We start from the raw sequence: 23,430 nt of genomic DNA, 5'->3' as shown, positions 1-23,430 counted from the left end.
ACGGTCCTCCCTGATGACAGCACTGGGGCCCTGGGCTCTCCGCACAGTCCACGACATGGCCTGCCGCAGGACGGTCCTCCCTGATGATAGCACTGGGGCCCTGGGCTCTCCACACAGTCCACGGCATGGCCTGCCACAGGATGGTCCTCCCTGATGATAGCACTGGGGCCCTGGGCTCTCTGCAGAGTCCACGGCATGGCCTGCCGCAGGATAGTCCTCCCCGATGACAGCACTGGGCCCTGGGCTCTCTGCACAGTCCATGGCATGGCCTGCCGCAGGACGGTCCTCCCCGATGACAGCACTGGGCCCTGGGCTCTCTGCGCAGTCCATGGCATGGCCTGCCGCAGGACGGTCCTCCCTGATTGCCCGACAACTCTCAATGCTGAGGCCCACGGTCCCAGCTCCGCCTCTTCTGGGCCGAGCTTAGGGTGTGGCAGGGACTGTTGGTCCAGGTGGGAAGATTTAGCTGCCCCAGGTCCAGCTGTCCTGTACCTTGCTGCCATAGAAGGAGTGGGGGCTCCTGCTGCTCTGGGATCCTCGGCTGGCGTCCTGGGGTCTGCCACAGTCCCGTCCCTCCCTGTGCTCTCCCAGCCTCTCCTCCCCTGGTCTCCCCAGGGAGTCCAACTTCCTGAAAAGCAGCGAGAGCTGAGACCTTCAAATAGCCTTTGCCTGAACCCTCACCCTCCAAAGCTTCCCATAGGGAACTCAGGGACTGGAAACAACCACGAATTGATGGGGTCGAATGTCTCCTTCCCCACCTGCTACATGGCCCAGTTGCTGGAGATAAGGCAGAGAGGTCAGAGGTGCCCTAGAACAGCGAATTCTTCGCAATCTGATCTTGCTCTCCCCAAGCTTAAATCCCTCCCACAGGGCCTCAGTGGATCTCACCTGCATGTCTGGTCCAGGAGATGGCTCCTGCCCCTCCTCTCCCTTCACTCCACTCATGGTAACCAACAGTCCAAAAACTACTGGACCTGGTGCTCAGAGTACCCCGGGCTTCCAAGTCTCTGTGTCTGCTGTTCGCTCCATGTAAAACACCCTTCTGCTGTTTGCACCTGGTAAACTCTTGCACATACATCAGCACCTTACCCGGATTCCCCTTTTCTGGGGAAGTTCTAGTGCTCCTTTCTCAGCAGAATCAGCCACTCTGTCAGCTCTGTAGCCTGTTCTCTGGCTACGTACATCTTTGCAGCTAGCACTCTGGGGCGTGGAATCTATGCTTGCGTGGCTGTCTGTGCCAATGGAAGAGCAGGCCTCTCCTGAGCCTTGTGGTCATGGCTTGAGTCACTGCATTCAAGTGTCGGACATCACAGGATGATAACGCGGCTTCTTTCCATCTCCAGGAACAAGACACGACGGGGAACTCGAAGGCCACCAGCTTTGCAAGTCTTAGGTGCCAGGTGAAGGCGAGGAACCGCGATTCGGATTCTCTGACCGTGTATTTGAAGAAGGGTAGGTTGGCCGAGCGGGCTGGCGCAGGGCCTCGGTGGCCTCCCTCGATCGTGGCCGGGGCTGGCCCGTCCCCCTCTCCGTGCACTGAGCCCAGCTTCTTTCACCCCATCCTGCAGCAGACTCGTCACAGCTGCGCCCTCACAGGCAAAGAGCTCACCATGTCATTTTTGCTTATCTGCTCATTCCTTTCATTTTATTTATTTATTTGAGAGGTAGAGTTACAGAGAGAGGGAGAGACAGCGAGAAAGGGCTTCCGTCTGCTGGTTCACCCTCCAAGTGGCCACAACAGCCGGAGCTGCCCCAATCCGAAGCCAGGAGTCATGCAGGTGCAGAGGCCCAGGCACTTGGGCCATCTTCCACTGCTTTCCCAGGCCATAAGCAGAGGGTTAGATGGGAAGAGGAGCAGTAGAGACTAGAACTGGCGCCCACATGGGATGCCAGCCCCGCAGGCAGACAACCTACTAAGCCACAGCGCTGGCCCCTGTCACCACATTCTATCCTGTCCCATGTGCAAGCTTGGCGGCCTGGAGCTGCAAGTGAGGGATAAAGTTGGGGAGCAGACACAAAGCTGCCTGAAGGGTTCAGGCAGAAACCAGCTGCGGCCAGACTGTGCCCCTGGCAACCCCTGCTGCTGCCAGTAGTGAGGCCATTGCTTGAGGCGCCTGGCTCTGGGCTCCCCACAACTGCCCCACCTGGGCCTCCTGACCCAGGATCTTCTCTGCCTCCATCCTTCCAGGACATGGCCTGAACCAACTCAGACCTCAAAGGGCTTTGTCTCCATCCCCCAGCTGCAGTGTGCATATCCTTGACCTGGGTCAGGGGTGGAGCACACATTCTACTGCAGTATGCATGCTATGACCTGGGAGAGTGGGAACCACGCACTCCGGGCACTGTGCACTCGCATGATCTGGGGGAGTGAACCTCACTCGGCAGCACATGGGGTGGGGCTACAATGCTGCATTTCTTCTCTTGCTCTTTTTTTTTTTTTTTAAGATTTATTTGTTTATTTAAAGTCAGAGTTAGGGAGAGGGAGGGAGAGATCTTCTATCTGCTGGTTCACTCCCCAGGTAGACCAGGCTAAAGCCAGGAGCCAGGATCTTCATCCAGGTTTCCCACATGGGTGCAGGGGCCCAAACACTTGAGCCATCTTGTGCTGCATTTCCCAGGCCATTAGCAGGGAGCTGGATCGCAAATGGAGCAGCCAGGACTTGAACTGGAGCCCATATGGGATGCTGGCATGGCAGGCAGTGGCTTTGCCTGCTTTGTCGCAATGCCAGCCCCGAGGTAGTGCATTTCTAATACCCAGGATGCAATGCTGATGGTCGGGAACCACCCTTTTTTGTGGAGTAGTGAGAAGCACACCTGTAGGTTTTCCGTGCATGTTCCCACCTTGCCTTTCATCCACTCCTAAGGAAACTCTTAGAAGAAGGCGCAAAGGGGCTTTGTCGTTTCACAGGCATTGGGTGAGCAGGCTGGGGAGCTGTCCGTGGCCCAGGTGTGTCTGGGTTCTCACGCAGCACCTCCTGGAAGGACAGCGGGGATACTCTGGACCCTGGTAGTGTGTGCGGGACCAGCAGTGAGTCCTTCCCCAGAATGCTGTGGTCGTGCTTTCCAGCAGTGTCCTGCCCTGTCTGGACCAAGGGACGTGCCAGTAAGCACGACGCTGTGAGTCTTGGGCCACAACGAGGCTGTGCCCCCATGACCTGGCTCCTTCCACAGTCACTGCTCTGTCTCATGTCCCCGCAGCGCATGACTTAACAGCAGGGATCCTGAGTCTGCCTGCCTGGGTGCAAGCCCACCTCTCCCATCCACGCGGCCTGGGAGCTTGGCCACCCTCCTTGCCATTCTAGGCCTCAGTTTCCATGGCTGAAAAACAGGTGTCCCGAGAGGACCCAGGTTACTCAGAGGTTTGGAAAAGGCAACCCTGGGAAGCTCTTAGAACGGCACCGGGCATGTGACAAATACTGGAAAAGGGGGGACCTGCGTGTGATCAGTTTTCCTTCTTGCTATGAAGTTTCCTGACCGCCCAAGGCCAGGATCTACAGACCAGAAAACAGCCAGAGGTGACTAGTGACTAGTGACTGGACAGGGCATGGAAGGAACGGGTGGGGGTCGTAGCTCAGGGCAGGTGGCTGGGGGCTCCCGGCAGCTTTGGCCTGGTGCTGGGGACCAGTGCTGTATGCAAAGCCTCCTCAGCAGGGAAGGGTGCTGGGGCTCTGTCCCCACCTCCACCTTGAATTAGCAGAGCCTGCCAGGAGTCAGCACAGCTCCGCTTTCTGTGATCACCAGCCAGAGGCACTAGAATTTCTGCCTTTTTTTTTTTTTTTTGCTTTTTTGCTATCTATTTTTAAAATAACAAAGCATAGGGATTGTTTTCTAAAATAAGAACCAAAATCAGCAAGTAATCTCTACCAGGAATGTTCCTTAAAATCATAACTTGGCTTTGTCATAGTTGTAAAGAATGTAATTATAATTTCTTTTTAAATATTTGTTCCTTGTTCTTCTTTTTCCACCTCTCTCAAAAGTTTCTACTTTGGGGAAGATTGCAAAGGAAATTGAGAAACTTCCTTCTTGCCAAACTGAATCCAGGACAGAACTATGCTTTGCTCATTGGGGTTTGTTTTGTTTCAGGTGGGAGATGCTCAGAGGCAGCCATTCTGGCTCCTAGCACAGAGGAGGGTAGGGAGGTGAGGGCCGCTGGATCTGGCTTCAGACCCCTGCCCCCCACTCCCTAGCCCTGAGCAGGAATGACCTCCCAGGCTGATCTGAAGCTAGCTCGCATCTCTCTGCAGTGGGACTGGTGCATCACAGCCAAGGGGCATGGGCCATGGTTTCAGACTCTGCAGCACACTCCCTGGCATGCAGTGGCAGGCAGTTAATCACGTCCTTTCACATCCCTCACCCTGCCTGGCCTGCACGATGGGGCCAAAGACTTGATCTGTTGTCCAGAGCCATCCCCTGTCCTTGCCTGTTGAGGTCTGTGGGCCTTGCACGTGGAGGAGGAGCCCCGAGGCCTCTTGCTGCTCACTGCGCCCAGGTGGAACTGCCTGCACTCTGAAAGGTCCACGGAGCGACCCTGGTGTCGGGCAGCTCGGTGTGCAGTGCCCCGTACGTGGTTCCCGAGTGCCTGTGATAGCATAAGTCTCTTCTGGGCACCGTGGATGCCTCTGTGAACAAAACAGACCAGGGAGTTGCTCCAGCAATAAGATGTTGCAGTGGGTGCTAAGTGCTTGGTGACAGTGACACAGACAACAGGACAAAGATGCACGTGCGCTGCTTTAGGGAAGTCCAGAGGACGGTCCACTGGGGCTGAGACCCGGAGGTTGGGAAGGAGCCCGGCACGCACAGACCTCAGGGACGCTGGACCTCTGTGCCGCCGGCCCACTGTGGAGGACACCACACTGGGACGTGGCCCGAGACGCTAGGGCAGCACTGCCCTGCAGGGAGACGGCCTGTAGAGCCGCAGTGTCCAGAGTGCCGAGTGTTTGCAGTGTGGCCCCTGCAGCACGAGCACTGGCGAGCTGGAAGTGCTGCTGAAGCAGTCACCTGTGGCTAGTGACCGCTGCCTCCGACGTCGCACGGCAGCAAGCTGGGAGGGGGTGTGGACACAGTTGCAGGTTGCTTGGATGAAGCCTGCTGGAGTCTTCGCCAGAGGCACAAATAGAATGAGAGAGAGATGGGGGGAGGAGGAGATGAATTCTGCCTGTACAGGTGCAGCAGTGGGCTCTTAACACTTAGCTGGGCCTTTGCCTGACCTCCTTAGAGCCCTGTGGGCAGCCAGGGCTGCGTGAGGGCCCGGAGGGAGGAGATGCCTGAGTTCTGGCCATGAGTACAACCTCTGAGCATACACTACGTGCCAGACTCATGGCTTCACCTCTGTGTACACGCCGATCTCTTTACCTGCTCAACATCCATGTGGAGTCCATGTTCCCATCTCCCCTGTGTGCAGCTGAGGCACTGAAGAACTTGGAGCACTGTGGGGCTGACAGACCTGTGGTCAGGTCGGGAGGAGCACAGGCTGGGGTATTCCTTCTGCCACCCCCAGCAGGGTAGGCAAGTTCATGTGTTAAGACCATCTTAGAACAGGCGTAAGAAGAGACTCACACCTTGGCTATCATGATATATCTGTAGGAGGGTTCTCACATATAAAAGGTTCATGGAAAAGTGTTTATTACACAACTATGCATGGATTTCAATTTTTTTTGCATCAAAATAAACCGTTAATTCCATTTCCGTGAACTTTTTGTTCATTTCCATGAACTTTTTGAAGTACCCTCATGTATCCCTTTTAAAAAAAATCTCATGTTTGCAAAATATGAGAAATAACAGGACTGGCAGGAAAGCCTGAGTTAGGGACAGGAAGAAACTAAACCATAGCACTTCTAACCAGAGGGCTGGTGAGAACCATGAGCAATCCTCCTTGGGAGGCGGTTGTGGGGGAGGGAATGGCCCAAGGCCATGACTGGAGGTAGAGCAGCCAATGCAACTTCAGCCTTGCAGTGCCTAAGCCTCCTCATTTACCACAGTAGCCTGTTGCAGACATGCACGTGACAGCAACACAGAGCAGTGAGAATGAAACCAAACCTGCAGGGAACGCGTGTGGCACAGTGTCTGTGTGTGTAGTCGGAGCTCAAGGGAAACTTGCTGGTAATGACAACAATACTGTATACCAGTTTCCCATGTATACTCTTTAGACCCTTGAAGGTGCAGAGGGTGTTTGTCCTGGCCTGGTGTGGGGCCCCAGCCTTGACTGGCTCTGCACTTTTCATGCGCAGGCAGGTCCAGAAGCTACATGGCTCAGGGACAGGTGTTGTGGTGCAGTGGGTTAAAACACTGCTTAGGATGCCCATATTGGAGTGTCTGGGCTCGACTCCTGCCTCTACTTCTGATCCAGCTCCATGTCAATGCACCTGGGAGGCAATAGATGATGGCCCAAGTGCCTGGGCCCCTGCTACCCATGGGAGACCCAGATGGAGTTCCTGGATTCCTCCTGGTCCAGCCCCAGCTGTTGTGGATATTTGGGGAGGGAGCCAGGAGATGGAAGATCTCTCTCCCTCCCTCTCCCTGTCTGTCTCTCTGCCTTTCAAATAAAATAAACAAATGAATCTTTAAAAAAAAGGTTTCGTGGTACTGCGTGCAGCTCCTCCAGGACTACACGTTGGTCCTGGGTGGCTCAGTGGACGATCGTGTGAACCGAGCAAACTTGGTTCAGCTCTGCGGTGTTTCAATTTTGTTTTAAAATTTGTCTCCCTTTCTGCAGGCCAAGAATTCACCACAACAAGTCAGAAAAGCTTTGAACCAACGGGGTTCAAAAATCTGCTCTCTGGATTGTACAGCCCCGTCACGTTTTCAGCCTCAGGAGCCAACCTGACCGACGCTCACCTCTTCTGTCTGCTGGCTTGTGACCGTGATTTGTGCTGTGACGGCTTCATCCTGGCGCAGGTGCAAGGAGGTAATGGTGACAGTGAGGGCTGTGGCTGACAAGGGACGGGGAACAAAACAGGAGCCGGGACATGCAGCACAGAGCCTGGTGTGGAGAGTTGAAGGGCAGCCAGGCCCAAACAGAAGGGGATAGTCACGTACACCAACTGAGGGACAAACCGTGACCCCTTCTGCCTGCCACACACAGTGCTAGCCATGTCATGTGGCCTGTTGACTTCTGCCTCATTGCTGCAGGGGAGGTGTTGTGAGCTCTATTTCTTAAGTGATGTCCTAGTGTTGGACAGTGCGTAGGTCCCAACTTGGTGGAGAGAAGAGGGGAGCAGGTGCCAGGGCCCTGGTACAAAGTAGAGGAGCTGTGAGGAAGCTGGGGCCACAGCAGGGAGAGGAAGTAGGAGGTGGGCCTTGGCTTTGACCAGGAGCAGGAGGGAAAGACAGGGGCCAGGCCACCAAAAACTTTGCAGGTTGCACTAACTGTCATTTGTCCCCAAAGATTCTGAAATCCTTAGAAGGCCTAAGCAAAGAAGTGTCCTGAGTGGCTTTGAGACGGGCACTGTGGCTGGTGTGTGTGGAAGGCGGGGTGTAGAATAGGCATAGAGAGGTCAGTGAGGAGCTCCCCAAGAGTCCAGGTGAAATGGAGGAAAGGGGGCAGATTCGAGATCTTCTCAGGAGACAAATTCAGGAGACTTTCGGGGAGGGTTGAGGAGAGAAACTTGTCAGAGATCATTCCTGAGTGGCTGGTGACCCTCGTTGGATAATCAGCTGGTATGAGAAAGAGTGGAAGGCAGCAGATTTCAGATTTGGTGATGGGAAACGGAGGTTTACAGAAGTGCTGAGTCCCTGTGGGCTATGCTAGCTTTGAGTGCTTTCGAGGCCCCCACAGCATGCAGGTCACGCCTTTGGATACCACCATCCAGAGCTGAGAGTGGCTTCTGAGTGGGATATGGAGATGTGTGGGTCACCAGCGTCAGGTGTGGGCTGGAGGGAGACAGGAAAGGGGGCGGGAGTGATGGTGATTGCTTGGAGGGGTGGCCAGACAGGAGGAAGAGACCCAGGAGAGCCGGGCCTCATGGAAACCAAGGTGGGAGAGCACTGGGAGATAAAGGAAGTTGTCCGCGGTCAGCCGTGGCGCTCAGTGGTGCCTATGAAGAGAATGTTGTGTTAGCACAGCGGGCCAGGAACTCGGGTGGGAGTGAGCTGATTCCTCAAGTTCCTTCCAGGCTTAGTGCCCTGTGATCCTGTGGTGTGCATTTATGCTGGTGTTTAGACAGGGAAAACACGTTACACACACACATCCATGTCTCTGTGAATACCTGTATTTAGAAACAATGAATTCACACCCAGGATGTCTTCATTGAACTAAATGTAGTTTCTTAGGATGCCATGATTTCCCCAGACGCTCAGCCACTCACCAGACCGTAAGATTTTTCATGTTGGAAAGATTGATTTCATTTTCCATAGCAGCGTCTGTGGAAGAGTGGTTGCATTCCACGGAGCAGTAAGCCCACAAATCCTTTCTCCATGACATTTCTGGCTGGTGGCTCGCTTGCTTTTCCTGCCAAGTGTAACCTGTGGTCTGTGCATTATGTGGACCTGAGTGATTCCCTCCCAGTGGAGAAAACAGACCAACTTCAAGGCACACAAAGCGTCTCCAGGAGGTGTTGTTCCGGGTCTGGCCCAGTGGGTGGATTTGCAGTTCTGCTTAGAAAGCTTTGGTTAGATCTGCCAACAGCCAGCAACAGAATCCTACTACATCATTCACACAGTCTGGAAAGTCGCTTAATGTCGTGGTGGATCGCCCTCCTCCCCCAACTCCATTTTCTTCCCCTTCCACCTGAACTCTGTGAGTTGAGGATACTTGGGAGTGGGGCCCCAAGGGCCTTGGGAGTCTGAAGCTGGTGTGACTACAGTGAGGCTGGCAGTGACCTCTCATTTCTGGCCGGCCCCCACCTCTCCGCCTGGGAGCTCTCACTGACAGCACCAGCACCAGTGGGAGAAGCTGCCTGGCACCTCCACTGAGGTCTGAGTGCTTCTTTCTTAACTTTAAGAAATTCATGCAGAAATTGTAATTGACATACAGTATTTGTGTGCGTGTATGGGGCACAGTGTGATAACTCACTGTGTGCGTACAATGGTAGAGGTCCCTCAGGGTGATTTTGTTTCCTCAAACATTCATCCTCTCTGTATGTCTGGAACCTTCCACCCCATCGTCTTCTGGTGATTCTGAAGTCCACAGTGACTTGTCAGTGCAGGTTCCCCTGCTGTGCTAGAGAATGTGAGCACCTCCTCCCCCTATCTGATTGCATTCTGGTCCCTGTGATCCCCACCCGACCTACCCAGCCTCTGGGAACCGCGGTTCTACTCTTTACTTTTATGAGAGCGGCTCTGCAGTTTCACATGTGAGAACATGCAGTATTCGTTTCTCTGTGCCTGGTTTATTTCACTTAGCATAATGTCCTCCAGCTCTTGTATAATTTCATTATGCTGTTTTTCGGCTTGCAACAGGGTCAGACCGTAGCTTCCAGACTTCCTCTGGGCTCCTGCAGGGCGCATACTGCGTCCTGTGCTGCTGCTGGGTCCACAGCCCACTCAGTCTGCCCCATGCTGAGGCTTTGCTGCCCACTGGCCATTCCACTCTCTTTGTCAGGAATTGCGCCTCTGATTGCTGCCCTGTAAAACAATGTGGTCGTATGAGGTCAGTGGCCTTGAACCACCATGAGCACTGATTGCACAACACAGCTCCACCCCTTGCACGTGGCCGCTGAGTCAGAAGCACCACGGTGGGTGCCTGGGAACGAGCATCCCCAAACCCTCCCCGTGTTCTGATGTCATCGGCCTGAGCACCTCAGGCTGGCGGCGACACCTCAGATGACTTCTAAGATCATTTTTAGAAAATACCAAGTTGCAGCTGTTACTATTTTATTTAAACGACTGCCATTTAAATGCAGTCAGTGGAGGGGTGAGGACAAACTATCACACCCACAGGCCAGACAGCCATGAGTCATCTCTCCTGGGGACAGTTTGGTGAGAGACAGATTTGAAGGCATTTCTGGATTTGGTCATAAATTAGGATAAGCAGTAGGAAGCAGGAGTTGCAGGATATTGCATTTCCTCTTTTTTTTTTTTGGCGAAATGCGGACAATTATACTACTTTCAAGGGTTATTTATCCAAATGATGCATAAATTATTAGTTTGTAGATCTGAGTCAACTTGGGCAATTTCCTCATTTATATGAGACACGTTCTCATCAGGAAAGTGGAGGAAGCATTGTCTATGAGAACTAAGGGACTCAGTGTACCTAATGTGTTTACCATAGTGGTTGGCAAATTGCAGGCATCTAAAACACTTCTGTTACTTGGATTCAGCCAACTAAGATCATCATTGACTTCAAGTAGTTTGGAGGTAGGCCTTCCTGATGGTAAAGGAAGTCATAACTTTTGGGCAGTTTCTTAAAATTCTGAGCCGGGAGTCATTCAATACAAATGCAAGAACAGTCCAGTGCCTCTGCGAATCTCAGATTCTCTCAGCGTGGCATGGCCTTGGGCACATGGCCTCTGCTTGCACTTGTCCACACACTACATCTTGGGGCACAGGTCTTAGTTATTTTTAATATATATTTGTTTAACTTGAAAGACAGGGAGAGCTGTCTTCCCTCTGCTGGTTCACTCCTCAAGTGCCCATAGCAACCAGGACTTGGTCAGGCTGAAGGCAGGGTCTCCCAGGTGGGTGGCAGGGTTCCAAGCCATCACCTGCTCTCTCCCAGTGTGTGCATGAGCAGGAAGCTGGAATCAGAAGCAAAGGTGAGGATTGAACCCAGGGACTCCAGGATGGGATGCGGGCATCCCACATGGTGACTTAACCACAGGGCAGATGCCTGCCTCGGAGGTCTCAGTGGGAGTCCCTTCAGAGTTGGCCTGTGTGTGTCAGGGTGGGGGAGAGCAGAGAATGGGCCAGTCATGGCGGTTTGTGCCTGCGATTCTGGAAGTTACATCCCCAGGGTGCTGGAAGTGTCGTCAGCGTGCTGACCCCATGAAGAGGCTGTGATGGCGGGAGTGCTCTGTGGGCTTGGTGGCAGCTCTGCCCTCGGGTATGTGCCAGTACAACAATAGGACCACGGGGGAGATGAGCCCAACTTAAAAACAGGCCCTTGCGTCCTCGTGTTGCCAGCTACTCCTTTGTTCTTGTTGTCTGACCCCAGCTGCAAAGCTCCCAGGGCCCAGTGGTGTTTCCAGCATGTCAATTTCTCCCCGTCTCGTGGCCCTGCAGGTCCCATCATCTGTGGGCTGCTGAGCTCCCCCGATGTCCTGCTCTGCAGTGTGGAAGACTGGAGGGACATCACTGAAGCCCAGGCCGATGCCACCTGTCCTGGTGTGATGGACGACCAGGCGCGCCGCCAGGTGATGCTGCGCTTAGGAGGCCAGGAGTTCAGTACAGGCAAGTCTCTGTCTTGGGCCCACGCTCTCTCCAAGTGATTCTTCCTACCAGCAAGACCTTCTTCTTTTCTGTGAGCCCTCCCTGTGCACCCAGGAATTTATACTTCTAGAAGGGAAATCAAACCACCCCCGATCCCCCACAAGCAGGTGAGCAGCGTTGCACTGGAAGATCATTTAGCTCCCAAGACCGCGGGTTGACTGGAGGGGGCGTGGCAGCTGGCGGGGCTGCTGGTCTCAGCTGGTGCCCTCACCAGTCTAGGGGCTTGGCTGTTGGCTGACTGGGTCCAGGTCTGGACATGGCTAGGAGGCCTGGCCCTGCTTCTGGTCTCCTGTGTGGCTGAGCATGTTCATCTCCTGTAGATGGCAGAGGCAGGACAGAGCAAGGAAAAGCAAGGGGGGGGGGGGTCTCTCTCAGTTCAGCATGGGCCTGCCAGGCCATCACACCTGCCTCATTCTACCAGGTAAAGCGAATCACATGGCAAAATCAGAGGTCCAAGACAGGAAATACCCTCGGCTCCTTAGTGGGATTGCAAAGTCAGTGTGTAAAATGTGTGATTATGAGAAAGGGTGAGAAATTGGAGCCCAGATGCAATCTGTCCCCCTCACCATTGCCCCCAGGGCAGGTTCCCCTCTGTGGGAAGTAAGAAATGCTGGGTGGTACCCACTGCACTGCCCATGCTCAATACAGAAGGGCAGGGGCTGTGGTCCTCACTGTGCGGCTCAGTTAACAGAGGTAACCACCGCGCTTCCTCCTCCCCACTCTTTCTCTGACTTTTCCTTTGTGTAAGCTTATACACATTAGTGCTAGAAGTCTTCCCCCCATCATCCATCTCATACCGTCAGTTTGCAGAGATGGGCTGTCATTGCTGGAGACCTCTGTCTGTCTTCCACGGCCCTGTCCTGCCACTCCCACAGACCTCATCAGACCAGTGCTCCTCATGGGGTCAGGACCATCACCAGGAGCTGGCTAGAAATGCAGATTCCCAGGCCCCGCCCTGCATGGCCAGGGGCCCAGGCACCTCACCTGTGTTCCAACAAGTGGTCTGGATGATGCCAGTGCCTGTAAGGTTGGGTGACAGATGGCCTGGAAGTTTCCTTCCAGCATCAAGAGTCCAAACTGCAGTGAGTGCAGGAGACAGCTGTTCCCTCCCCTCTTCCAGTTCCAGTGTGTGATTGGGAAGAACCCTCCTCTCTTTTGTCTGCTCTGCTCCTCTATTTATCCGCCAGCGCGAGGACTCAAAGGGAGCACTGTGCTTCCACTGCACCCTCTTCTGGCTGCACACCTGCCAGTGAGAGGGTCGGAGGAGTCTTGAGTGGAGCTCTCGGGGTCATTACGTGGTCCTCTCGGGGGTCGTTACGTGGTCCTCTTGGGGTCCAGAGATGCTCTACTCCCTCCCAGGAAGCTCTGAGACCCACTTCTCCAAGTAGTGCCATTCTCAGGGTTCTGGTGGTGGAGAGGTCAACATCACCTCCTCCAGAATCCCTCCCTGATTGCCTGCAGAGCTTATTGCTTCGTGCCCTGGCACAGGGCAGGGGCCCCTCTAGTTCTGCTGGCAGGCAGTGCATGGTGTTTGCCTTTCCCTGATGGTGGGCTTTGGACACTAGTTGTGTGATTTTGTGCGAGTCAGTGAGTCTCATTGGGCTTACATGCTTGTCTGTATAATGGGAGTGATGACAGTGTTCATCTCACAAGGCTCTGCAGATGACGGGGAGACAGAGGCATCATGGGAATGTCTGATGCAGCATTTGCTAGACTGGGCACTGCTCAGAAGCCTTGGCCTACACTCAGCACAGTGCTTCCAGGGGAGTGCTGTTATTGTCATTCTCCCCATCTTACAGCTTGAGAAACTGAGGCCCATGGAAGTCCCCAAGGCTGTAGAGCCTGGAAGTAGGAGGGTTGAGATCTGATACCAGGCATTATGGCTCCAAAGCAGAAGTTCATAAGAGTGTTTGTCCACGGTGGCTCTTGGAGCTAATACTTGAGGAGTTTAGTGGGGTGCCTGACATGTAGCTTTAACACCAGGTGCCACCATCATGATCCTCATCTGTTAGCTTTATCTTTGCTCATTGTCCTGCTTTGAGAACTGGATTCTGTCTCGTTCATGTCTGGATTTACAACCCAGAGCATTAAACCTGGCGTAGAAAATTCACAGTCTCTGGAGCGAGTTACCAAGGCCTTAGAAAAATGCTGCAGAATTTGGTGGAATTCCACGAGGCTGTGATAGTTTCTTCTGGGGTAAGTAAAATCAAAAGAGGTATTTATATGACAGTTAGTAAACATGTGGTCTCCCTCACTTGGAGAGGTAGCCCAGGGCGAAAAATGCATTTCAAGGAAGACTTCTGAGGTATTTGTGAGTGATAAATCAGAGAGAGCTGCTTAACCCAGAGCCTGTGCGTGGTGTGTGCCCAAGAAACGAGGCATGTGCCCTGACTGTCTCCCTGGGGACAGGGGGTCACTGCACGGGGCTGGAACGATTGGGATTTCCTCAGTGCGCTTGGTGTGTCTTCTGGGGTGAGGCCAACGTGGAAGAAGACTGTCCTGTGACAGACTTCAGTCTGCCTGAGCGGGGCTCTCAGTGTTCTCAATTGGAGGCTACACTCGCGTGGACTAAAGAGGAGGCCGCCTCCCGCTGGCCACAATAGGTGCAGATGCTTCTTGTCCACCACGAGAGACCATTGATTGATTGAATACCATTAACTCTTTGGGCAGGGGCACATGGTTCTTGCTGAGATGTGAGTGGCTGATAGATAGCCTTTCCTAACAGCAGATATTGGTAGCGGGAGACAGGAGTGAGGGTTTCAGGGATATGAACAACGGAAGGAGAGGGCATAGCATAGATTGAAAGGACATGGGGTGGGGCCAGAAACAAAAAAAGACAAATTGTGTTGCTCCCAAAGCTGGCTGAGGGCCAGCCTCTTTCTTCCCAGTTAGCGATTGTAGATAGAGGGCGGTTGGAGTGTGGTCTCTGGAGTCAGACCCAGGATTCCGGTCCCAGTGTGAATGTTAGCTCATTGCATGGCTTCGGTAGGCCTTCATATTCCTGTTTGCCCAGTGAGGGCGATTGTGGTATCTTACTCTTAGGCAAATGAAGATTAACGGAGGAATGTATGTGAAAGAGGACGACTGGTGCCTGCAGCAAGGCAGGGACCCAGTAGATTAGGGAGAAGTGAGTTTAGATTTGAAATTCCTGGAACTGAGTCCTGTGAAGTTCCGGAGCTCTGGGACTGGACTTCAGGTCTGTGATGCTGAGCCCCAGGATCTCTGTCAGTAACACAAGGCCCTTTCTTACTGATCTGCGAGTGGGGCACGGGCGAACTCTGCCAGTATGACAGCAGACTGTCTGCAGGCTGTAGCACAAGACATGTTTTCTGAGTTCCTGGTCTCTGGTCTCCCACCCGCACATCCATCAGAGCCACTTAGTAGGACTTCTGATATGGACGCCCTGTGTTCTGGAACCAGCTTGCAGGCCCTCTCAGGGTGTGGCTCAGCAGGTGACCTGGTTCAAGGAGAGCTAGCTTTGACAGACGCTCCTCAAATTGCAATGGGGCTACCTCCTGATAAACCCACTGCAAGTTGGAAATATTGTTGCAAGTCAAAAATGCATTTACTACATTCTAGCTGGGCAACACAGAGCATTGCAGGGCAACAGGTCTGCCTAGACACGTGCAGAGAGGATGAAGAGGATTGTGCCCAATGTGGCTAACCCAGGAAAAGATCAAAGTTCAAAACTCAACGAATGGTTTCTGCTGTTTACATATCATTTTCACACCAGTTCAAGTTGAAAAGTCGTAATTCAGGGACGGGCAATACTTAGAAAGCATTGGCGTATTGTTTGTCATTTGGAGAAATAACCCGACAGAATTCTCTGGATTCCAAGAGTAAGCGTGTCAGTCTCCCGCGTGTGTTCACAGCCGGCGGCTCAGCTGTCCTTTCGGTCACGGGGAAGGCAGTTGGCTCGGTCGCAGTTCTGCCCGTGAGAGTGAAGCACAGAGCTGTGACAAGGCCTACTTAAAGAAGTGATCTCTGCCTGAAGTGCCATGGCCGGCGCTCAGACCTTCAGCCCCAGAGACAGGAGCTGGCCACGGAAGCTCCCCTCTGCACCTCTCAGTGCCACCCCTGCTGCCACGGCCCCCTTTCACGTTACTGGGGATGGAAAGTGCTTCTGCGTTAACGTCTTTAGACCAGCAAATGAAGCAGTTTCTAACCACAGAGTTTCACCCCTCAGGTATCCCTTTGGGGCTTGCTACACTCATCACATCCTTATGGGAGCTAACAGTATATTAGACTTCAAGAATTTTCTGTCCTTGATTTTGTTTTCTCCGTGTGCCCAGGACATGAACAAGCCATGGGCACAGACCAAAAGCCAAACTTGGGTAAACAAGGGGTAGCTTTGTCTTTGCCTGATGAGACGGGTGTCACTAACCTCTTGCTGTTCTATCCAGAATACGGATTTGGGCTTCAAGGATTTTAAAGGTGAGAAGTGGATAACAGGTTCAGAGGAGCTATAGGGTCAGGCGTGAGCCGCAGAGGTGTGTGTGTGTGTACATGTGCGCACAGCCACAGCAGAGGTGAACTGGAGGCAGAGTGGCCATGGCTCTTGCGCTCAGTTTTGCGTCACTCTTAGCCTGAGAACCGGCTAGGCAGGCCTGAGGCACCAGACCCAGTACTGGGGAGCAAGGTGTGTAGAAGACTTCTACCCACAGGGAGCCCCCAGCTTGTAGGGGTGACAGATGTGGGCATTATTGAATTCAGCAGGCCTCCTGTTTGCCCGCATTAGTGTACCTATGAGGACTGTAGGAACAGAGTGTGCCTTTTGAACAGCTTTTCCCATTTGTTAAAAACCACAAGCCCCATCCAGGTTACCTGTCCCACAGAAGTTTAGGGTTGACTATTTTTTTTAAGATTTACTTATTTATTTGAAAGGTATAGTTACAGAGAGAGGAGAGGCAGAGAGAGAGAGAGGCCTTTCACTCCCCAGTTGTCTGCAGTAGCAGAGCTGAGCCAATCCAAAGCCAGGAGCCAGGAGCATCCTCCAGGTCTCCCATAGGGGTGCAAGGGCCCAAGGACTTGGCCATCTTCCACTGCTTTCCCAGGCCATAGCAGAGAGCTGGATCGGAAGTGGAGCAGCTGGGACTAGAACCAGTGCCCATATGGGATCCCGGCACTGCAGGCAGCGGCTTTACCCAGTACACCACAGCGCCAGACCCAAGGGTTTACTTATTTTTTTATTTTTTTAAATGTTTTTGACAGGCAGAGTGGACAATGAGAGAGAGAGACAGAGAAAAAGGTCTTCCTTTTGCTGTTGGTTCACCCTCCAATGGCCGCCGCGGCCGGCGAGCTACGGCCAGCGCACCGCGCTGATCTGATGGCAGGAGCCAGGTGCTTCTCCTGGTCTCCCATGGGGTGCATGGCCAAGGACTTGGGCCATCCTCCACTGCACTCCCGGGCCACAGCAGAGAGCTGGCCTGGAAGAGGGGCAACCGGGACAGAATCCGGCGCCCCGGCCAGGACTAGAACCCGGTGTGCCGGCGCCAGGCGGAGGATTAGCCTAGTGAGCCGTGGCGCCGACCTAAGGGTTGACTTATAATACCAGCCTGCAGCAAACTACAAACAAACCATCCCACAACACGCACAGAGCCCTGTGTATATGATCGGAAGAGATAGGAATTTTTGTCTAGGGTTTGTCTTTCCTGTCAGCATCAGGAAGTAAAGCCTGGGAGTCTGGGTCTCTGCTTCCTTCTGTGCCAGGGTGATGTGTGTTCCCAGGGAAGGAGTCCATCCAGGCTGTGCAACTCCTGAGTTTCCAGGGAACACCTCTGGGCCTTTTCAACTATTTGGTGCTGGCAGGATCCAGCTTCCTGTTTGTGAGACAAAGGGCTTAGCTGGCCATGGAACTGCATGTGGCTGGTGCTGACGATATCTTGAGGTACAAATAAATGGAAACCTGGCAGATTATATGCCTCTTGAGGCCCATAAAGACTTAAAACTTGATAGGAAAAACAGAATGCCTCAGCAGAAATACTGATTTCAGAGAACATTCTGGATCCAAAAAGGCAGTTGCAAGCCTTGGCCTGCTCTACCCTACTGAGGACTGCTGGGGTACCAGGAGCGAGGTGGAGAGATGTACAGTGCATCCAGGATTCTCAGTGTAACCAGGTGCGTCTAGGTTAGATGTCTCCTGAGCACCTACAGACAGGGTGGGCCCTTAAAAATAACCCATTGGTGACCCGCGACCGCTCTCAGGGCTGTGCGCTCTCGCATGCTTGGTACCTTGCATTCTGTCTTAATCAACCTCGAGACAGACTCGGGAGGCTATCAGAAGGGCGAGGAATGCAAGTAGAAACGTGGGGGAGGGGACACAGAAAGCAGACAGTGGATGATCAGCAAGCTCTGAGGCAGTCGTGCTTGATCCCACGAATCCGTGCAAATCACAGAACCATCAGAACTGCCCCCCTGGGGAGTTCCCACACGTCAGGATTCCCAGTGTGCACTGGCTCTCCAGAGCGTGGAGGGGGGGGTCGCTGGAAGGATGGCCCTGTGCATCCAGCCTGCTGCTGTGGCCAGGCAGCCTCTGGCTTGTGCAGTTCCCCGGGAAGGGTGGCAGGCAGCAGAGCTCCCTGGGTGCCTGAGTTATCTGTCAGTGCATACGGTCTGGAGGCAGAGCGATAACACAGACTCAGGGCGACTTCCTCAAGACTGCTCAGCATACAAGGAGCACGGCTCGGTCTTCACTTACACCCCGACCATTCCTTCAGCTCCAGCTTCATGCTGGAGGTATAGCGGGGGGCACCCCAGGGCTCGGCCCCTCATGAGGAAGCTCGCCATCCAGGAGAGGAGACAGGGAAATGAACAGATGACCCTAGTGGGGACAAGTGCTATTGACCAGATGAGCCACCTCTGATGGACAGAACCTTAGGAGACTGTCTCAGCCTCAATCCTGCCTCCAGGCTCGGGGGTCAGGGGCCTGAAGAGATCTCCCAGAGTTGCCGTAGCTGTTGTGAACCCACCTAAGCTGAAGCAGAGGTCCCGGATTGTTCTTGGCAGTGGTGATCTTGGATCACGGAAGAGCCCTTCCCCCACAGCCCTCCAGTGGACCATGATGAAAGGCCGTCTCTAACTTCTGCTGCCCATCTGTGCAGCGGCCAGCAAGCAGGCTCAGAAATCATCACTCCACCTGTCACCTGTTCAGTGAGCCCAGGGACATCCCAGCTCCTGCCTTTGTAGGTGTCTCCAGGGCACCTTTTTGGAAAGGCTTATTTAAGATAAACCGGCAGTCCAAGCTCACCTTCTCCTCAACATCTGACAAGCAGGAACCCTTTATATCAGAAACTGGCCACAGACTGGCTCTGGAACAAAGCCAAGGACGTTGGGCCCTGGAGGCTGTCATGCCCCCTCCTTGCAGGTGCCCCAGTGGTGCCAAGACACTGTTAGCCAACCCGTTGTCTTGAATACCACGAACCTGGTTGCTTGCTACGTATTTCTAGCATGCATGATGCTGAGAGGAAATCTCATGCAGTTTGCCGGGAATGAAGAGGATCCGTGTCCGGGTTCCTCTTGGGGTGTAGCGATCCTGGGGAGCAGCTTCTCGATGCTCCTAAGCCCTCCTACAGTGTGCGTGCCAGTTTAGGATCCTGCCCAAGCACAGCTGCAGTGCGCGGCCTCTGCCGGGGGCTTCGAAGTAAAGTAAGAGCACAGGCCACCCACCAGTGCTGAAGAATCAGGCTGCATGCCAAACTGCCAGTACTCCAGGTGTGTACGTGTTCCTGCAGCCTCGGCCACAGGGAGAGGGGCTGTGAGTCAGTGTCTGACGGCCTGTTCCACTGGTGGGAGTGGGAGAGATGCCTGGGCTGTCACCACTGTTCTTGTTCATCAGGGAAAAGGAGGGACAGCGTCTGCCCCGTTCTGTGTCGCTTCTCAAGATTGTGCGAGGGTCGCTTTGGGGAAAGGAGTGGAAGGTCAGATGTCGGCTTCAGGAGGTCTCATTTGGTGACTCGGCTTCTTAGGGTGGGAAGATAGGCCCCAGGTTTACTTCGTGGGCTCTGGGTTGCATACTCATGGCTCTGGGTTCCCATATTTATTCTTCCTTGTGTTTGTTTCCATACTGAACTCCAGGTCCATACCAAGGATCGTGCTGGGGTGGAAGACAGACAGAGGAGTAAGGCCCAGTTCCTGGTCTCAGGAGTCTCCTCGCACAATCAAGGAGCCATGAGACATGAGATGAAAGACAGAGGTGCCCTCTGGGTGTTGTGAAAAATCCCCAGGAGGGTTGGCAATGCCGCCAGAGAGCTCGGGGAGGCCTCCAGGAGCCAGTACGGAACCTGGCTTGGAAAAACTGAGTATGGAGGCAATCAAGTGGAAACGTCAGGGGCTCTAGGCAGAAACTGTAGCAGTGACGTGGAAGCTTGAACCCAAGCATGAGGCTGGGGAGACAAGTTTCTTGGGGACAGAAGTGAGCACGAGGCTCTCAGACTGGGGGAAGAATAATTGTTTCTTCCACCCCCTGAGCTTTCAGTGGGAACCGACCCCTGTGGCAGACAGGACAGTCAGAAGGAGCGGACAGAGGCTTATTAACATCCAAGGAATGAGTGGTTAGCAAGGAGGTGGCTTTGAGTTTCCAGATGGTAGAGCACCGTCAACAAAGCAGAGCCTGTTCCTAGGGATGGGCAAAGAAAAGGAAAACGACTTGGGGTCTCTGGAGGCAGCTCTCGTGGACAGCAGTGACTGGTGGATAAAGAGGGTTCGTGAAGTGCGTCCCAGTGGCTCCCTCGGGTGCCACCCCTGGATCTGCCCTTGTCTGCTGTGGTTGACCTTTGTTCTGCCTGGTAGACGCGGGGCGTGCGACACCTCTCTTCCTTGTCAGTCTGTCCTGCTTTCATCCATTTAGTTTCCTCTGGGGACCTCACAATCATTTTTAACAATCACAGCTGCCAGGAGGTCATCATTTCCTCTTGCTGATCACAGCGATGCTGCCTGGGACACACTGATCTTTTAGATGCTGGAAGGGACCCTCCCCAGGGGCTCACCAGGTGTGTGGTGGACTCAGCTGAGTTCCACTGGCTGAATTGTGCTGAAATGGGCAGAACGGAAGGATGGAGCGAAGGCTCCCCGTGGTTCTGAGGCTGCAGGACACCGGCCTCCATGGCCTCGCCATGCAAAGGGGAGGCTCCATTCCTGTCTCAGCTCAGTGCACTCTGGGCCAGAAATTGTCTTACACCTGGGTGCCTATGTGTGGAGCCCCACCTTTCTCTGGGTGACGGCGAGAACCTACTGTTCTCTACTTTATGTACAGCAGGGGACACATGGCGGGTGACAACACTGTGGTTCCGGCACATGAAAGGCCCACCAGCTTGCCAAGTCAGAAACAGAGACCGCTGAGAGCTGCAGGTTCCTCTGGGCTTCCGTGAGGGATCTCTCCCTGCTCTTGGGCAGCAGCAGGTGTGGGGATGTGAGCTGACTTCTACTGAGGACTCAGAACTGAAATGCCTAGCAGGCTCCCAGGCCAGACTGTTTCTTAAAGTGATCACTGGTTTGAGCCCTAAATTTGAGAGCAGTAGAGCTGCCTAGAGGTCAGCTGTTGTTTCTCCGACTTTGATATGTTGAACAAAAGTTCCAGTGCATGGCCTAATGTATTTTGTACATCTGTACAAAATATACATCAGTATTACATATATATACATATATATATCAACATATATCATATATCTATCAGGAAAGACTCAATACACTTGATGTGATGTGGGCATTAAAAGATTTTAAAAACTGAATTCCCTGGTTGCCCTGTGACCAGGTAGAAAGCGCCACGGCCTGCCCTTCGTAATGTGTAAATGATGAAATTGCAAGGAGACGGTGAAAGTAGAACAGAAACTGAGCAGGCGGCCGCACGCTCTGTGTTGGCATCCTAGGACCGTGTTGAGCTGCCTCCCCTGTAATGTGGAAGTGTCAGAATTGCAGCAATCCAAGTGTGGGTCACCCAGATGTCATAGGTTTTTCACTTCCTCAATTTTATAAGTGACTTCCGTCCTCTGAAGAAGACTATGAGAGAAGTGTGTAAGAGTCCTTACAAGAAATACATGTTCCAGTCTAGGGCAGGATGAGAAGTTCTGGCATCATCCCGGTTAGGTAGTTTTGGTAGTTTTGGCTAGCCCTGTGGCGTGCGGCAGGGTCTTGCTCGTATATAGGGAACTCATCACTTTGAGAGCCAGGTTTTCCTTAGAGTTAACTGTGTATCTTGTTTTGTTGTTGTTGTTTGGTTTTTACTGTATATCTTCTTAAATATAAGAACTTGTACATTTTTAACCAGTTTGGATGGATAGAATTGTAAAATATAAAACATGATGGTTAAAAGTATGGTTTACGGAGCCAAGCAGATGGGATTGAGCTCGGGCATTAAGTTCTATTGAGCTGGAACTGGGAGACTTTGCCTTATAGCATGACAGTGAGGTTTACAGGAAGTATTGTAATAAAGGTGCAGATGGTAGCCCTAGATCTATGATAGTGGCTCTTTATGCATAACTGACTCTTAATTGAAAGCAAAAGTTGACCTTTGCTTGTGTTCTCAATTTGTCAGCCAGCTGTCTCCTGCAGTACATGGAGCTGTTTGTCCCTGGACACTACAGTTTCTGAGTTCTTTTCTTAGCCTCCAGAATTGCAGAGGGAGTTGGCAGGAACTGAGGGCTGGATGGGATCAGAGGAGGCAACATTGATGTGGCAAGTACAGCCTCATCCAGGGGCATATCCATGGATGTAGAGTTCACCAGAAGGAGACTTCAGCATTAGTTACTGGAAGACAGCCTGTGCACTTACTCCCACCTTCGCAGTCACCAGCCCCGTTGGCCAAGGAGGCAAGAGTCTAGAGGACATAGGTGATGTGGGAAAAATTTTCTTAAGTCTCGCCAGAGCCCTGCTTGGTTTAAGGCAGCCCCCAGTTCCTTGAGTGATGCTCTTGTCCCAGGCTTTGGTGCCTCATGCATGACATTTGAGATCTGACCAGCTCTGGGGTCGTACCAGGGACAGTAATAGATCTTCAAGATTCTGGCCCACGCTTTGTACAGGAAACTGAGTTCTCAAGCCCAGGAAGGGCCAGTTGGGGGAAAAAAAAAAAAAAACACTTGGCAAGAGTGTATGACCAGTGAGAACAAGCACATGTATGTTCATGAAAATAAACATCCTCCTTTGCAGGTCTGGCAGCCCTGGAGGGAACTCAAGACGCCGCTCCCCGTTTCCAGCAGATTTATCTCTGGAAAGGTGAGCTCATGGGGAAGGGGCGGGGCTTACTGTGAGTGTCTAGCCCCACCTCTCATTCACAGAGAAAGTACAGGCTGAGCAGATCTGAAAGGCAAAGGGACACTGGAAACCCAAGGATGGAGGGAGGAAGCACTAGGCTCCTGGGAGATCAAGTTCGCTGGCCACAAGCTTCCCTTGTTTCCAAGACGGGAGCTTGGAGGCCACTGAAAACCACAGGAGGCACCCAGGGCACTGAGCCCCTGCACCTCTTTGCTTGGGGCTCTGTAGGAATAGGACCCAGGCAGGTGGTGCCCTGGACTCCTCTGGGGAGAGAATGCACCCATGGGTGCCTGGGGCAGGTGGGGGCAAGGTGGAATGTACACTTGGTAATTCCTTTCTGTTTGTTTGGCCCCCTTGGAGCTCCTGAACGTTGAGTGTCTACTCAGACCCAGGGACTATGAAAGGCAGGGGAGGGGTGCACAGAATGAGAGAGGTACAGCCCTAGACTCTCAGGGGTTATGACCTGAGAGCAGCAAGTCAGTGACCTGTCACACTTCACGATCACAAGGCCAGGTGAGAGCGAGGGAAAAGTCCCTGACCCCCTCCCCGCCCCCCCCCCCCAGTCCCGATACGCCCTCTTCACGTCAGGTGCAGGAGTGCAGAGGAGCACAGACTCGGGGTGCACGCCCAGCGACTGGCTGTGGATTCCGGTCGCCTCTTTACCACCCATGTGGCTTTGACTGCGTCCGTTAGCCCCTCCCAGCCCAGGTGCCCAGGGTCAGGGTGGCAATGAAAATAGTGCTTGTGAGCACTGGGTCAGTGCTGCAGGGAAAGTGCTTCGCCCAGTGCCGAGTGCACAATAAATGCTCGTTACCGTCTGGT

The 23,430-nt window shown here is 53.3% G+C and overlaps 2 protein-coding genes and 1 non-coding gene across 8 annotated transcripts in view; 1 reads left to right on the top strand and 2 right to left on the bottom strand.

The window, feature by feature from the left end:
* The window catches only part of LOC138846302 (UPF0449 protein C19orf25 homolog), a 251,330-nt gene that overhangs the window by 48,243 nt on the left and 179,657 nt on the right, over positions 1 to 23,430 (bottom strand). The window lies entirely within an intron of this gene.
* LOC138845933 (thyroglobulin-like) overlaps positions 1 to 23,430 on the top strand; it is a 71,567-nt gene that overhangs the window by 12,242 nt on the left and 35,895 nt on the right. The window contains exons 5-9 of the mRNA XM_070059983.1: positions 1,344 to 1,452; positions 6,713 to 6,904; positions 11,158 to 11,319; positions 22,167 to 22,172; positions 22,504 to 22,569. Of these exons, the coding sequence (XP_069916084.1) occupies positions 1,344 to 1,452; positions 6,713 to 6,904; positions 11,158 to 11,319; positions 22,167 to 22,172; positions 22,504 to 22,569 (535 nt within the window). The remainder of the gene's footprint in view (positions 1 to 1,343; positions 1,453 to 6,712; positions 6,905 to 11,157; positions 11,320 to 22,166; positions 22,173 to 22,503; positions 22,570 to 23,430) is intronic.
* LOC127490871 (small nucleolar RNA SNORA48) lies at positions 15,645 to 15,777 on the bottom strand. The gene has a single exon (XR_007919261.1). It is a non-coding gene; the product is annotated as a small nucleolar RNA SNORA48 (small nucleolar RNA).

This window comes from Oryctolagus cuniculus, chromosome 17 (assembly GCF_964237555.1).
Source record: "Oryctolagus cuniculus chromosome 17, mOryCun1.1, whole genome shotgun sequence".
Lineage (NCBI taxonomy): Eukaryota > Metazoa > Chordata > Mammalia > Lagomorpha > Leporidae > Oryctolagus > Oryctolagus cuniculus.
This window is presented reverse-complemented; position numbering and strand designations above follow the sequence as displayed.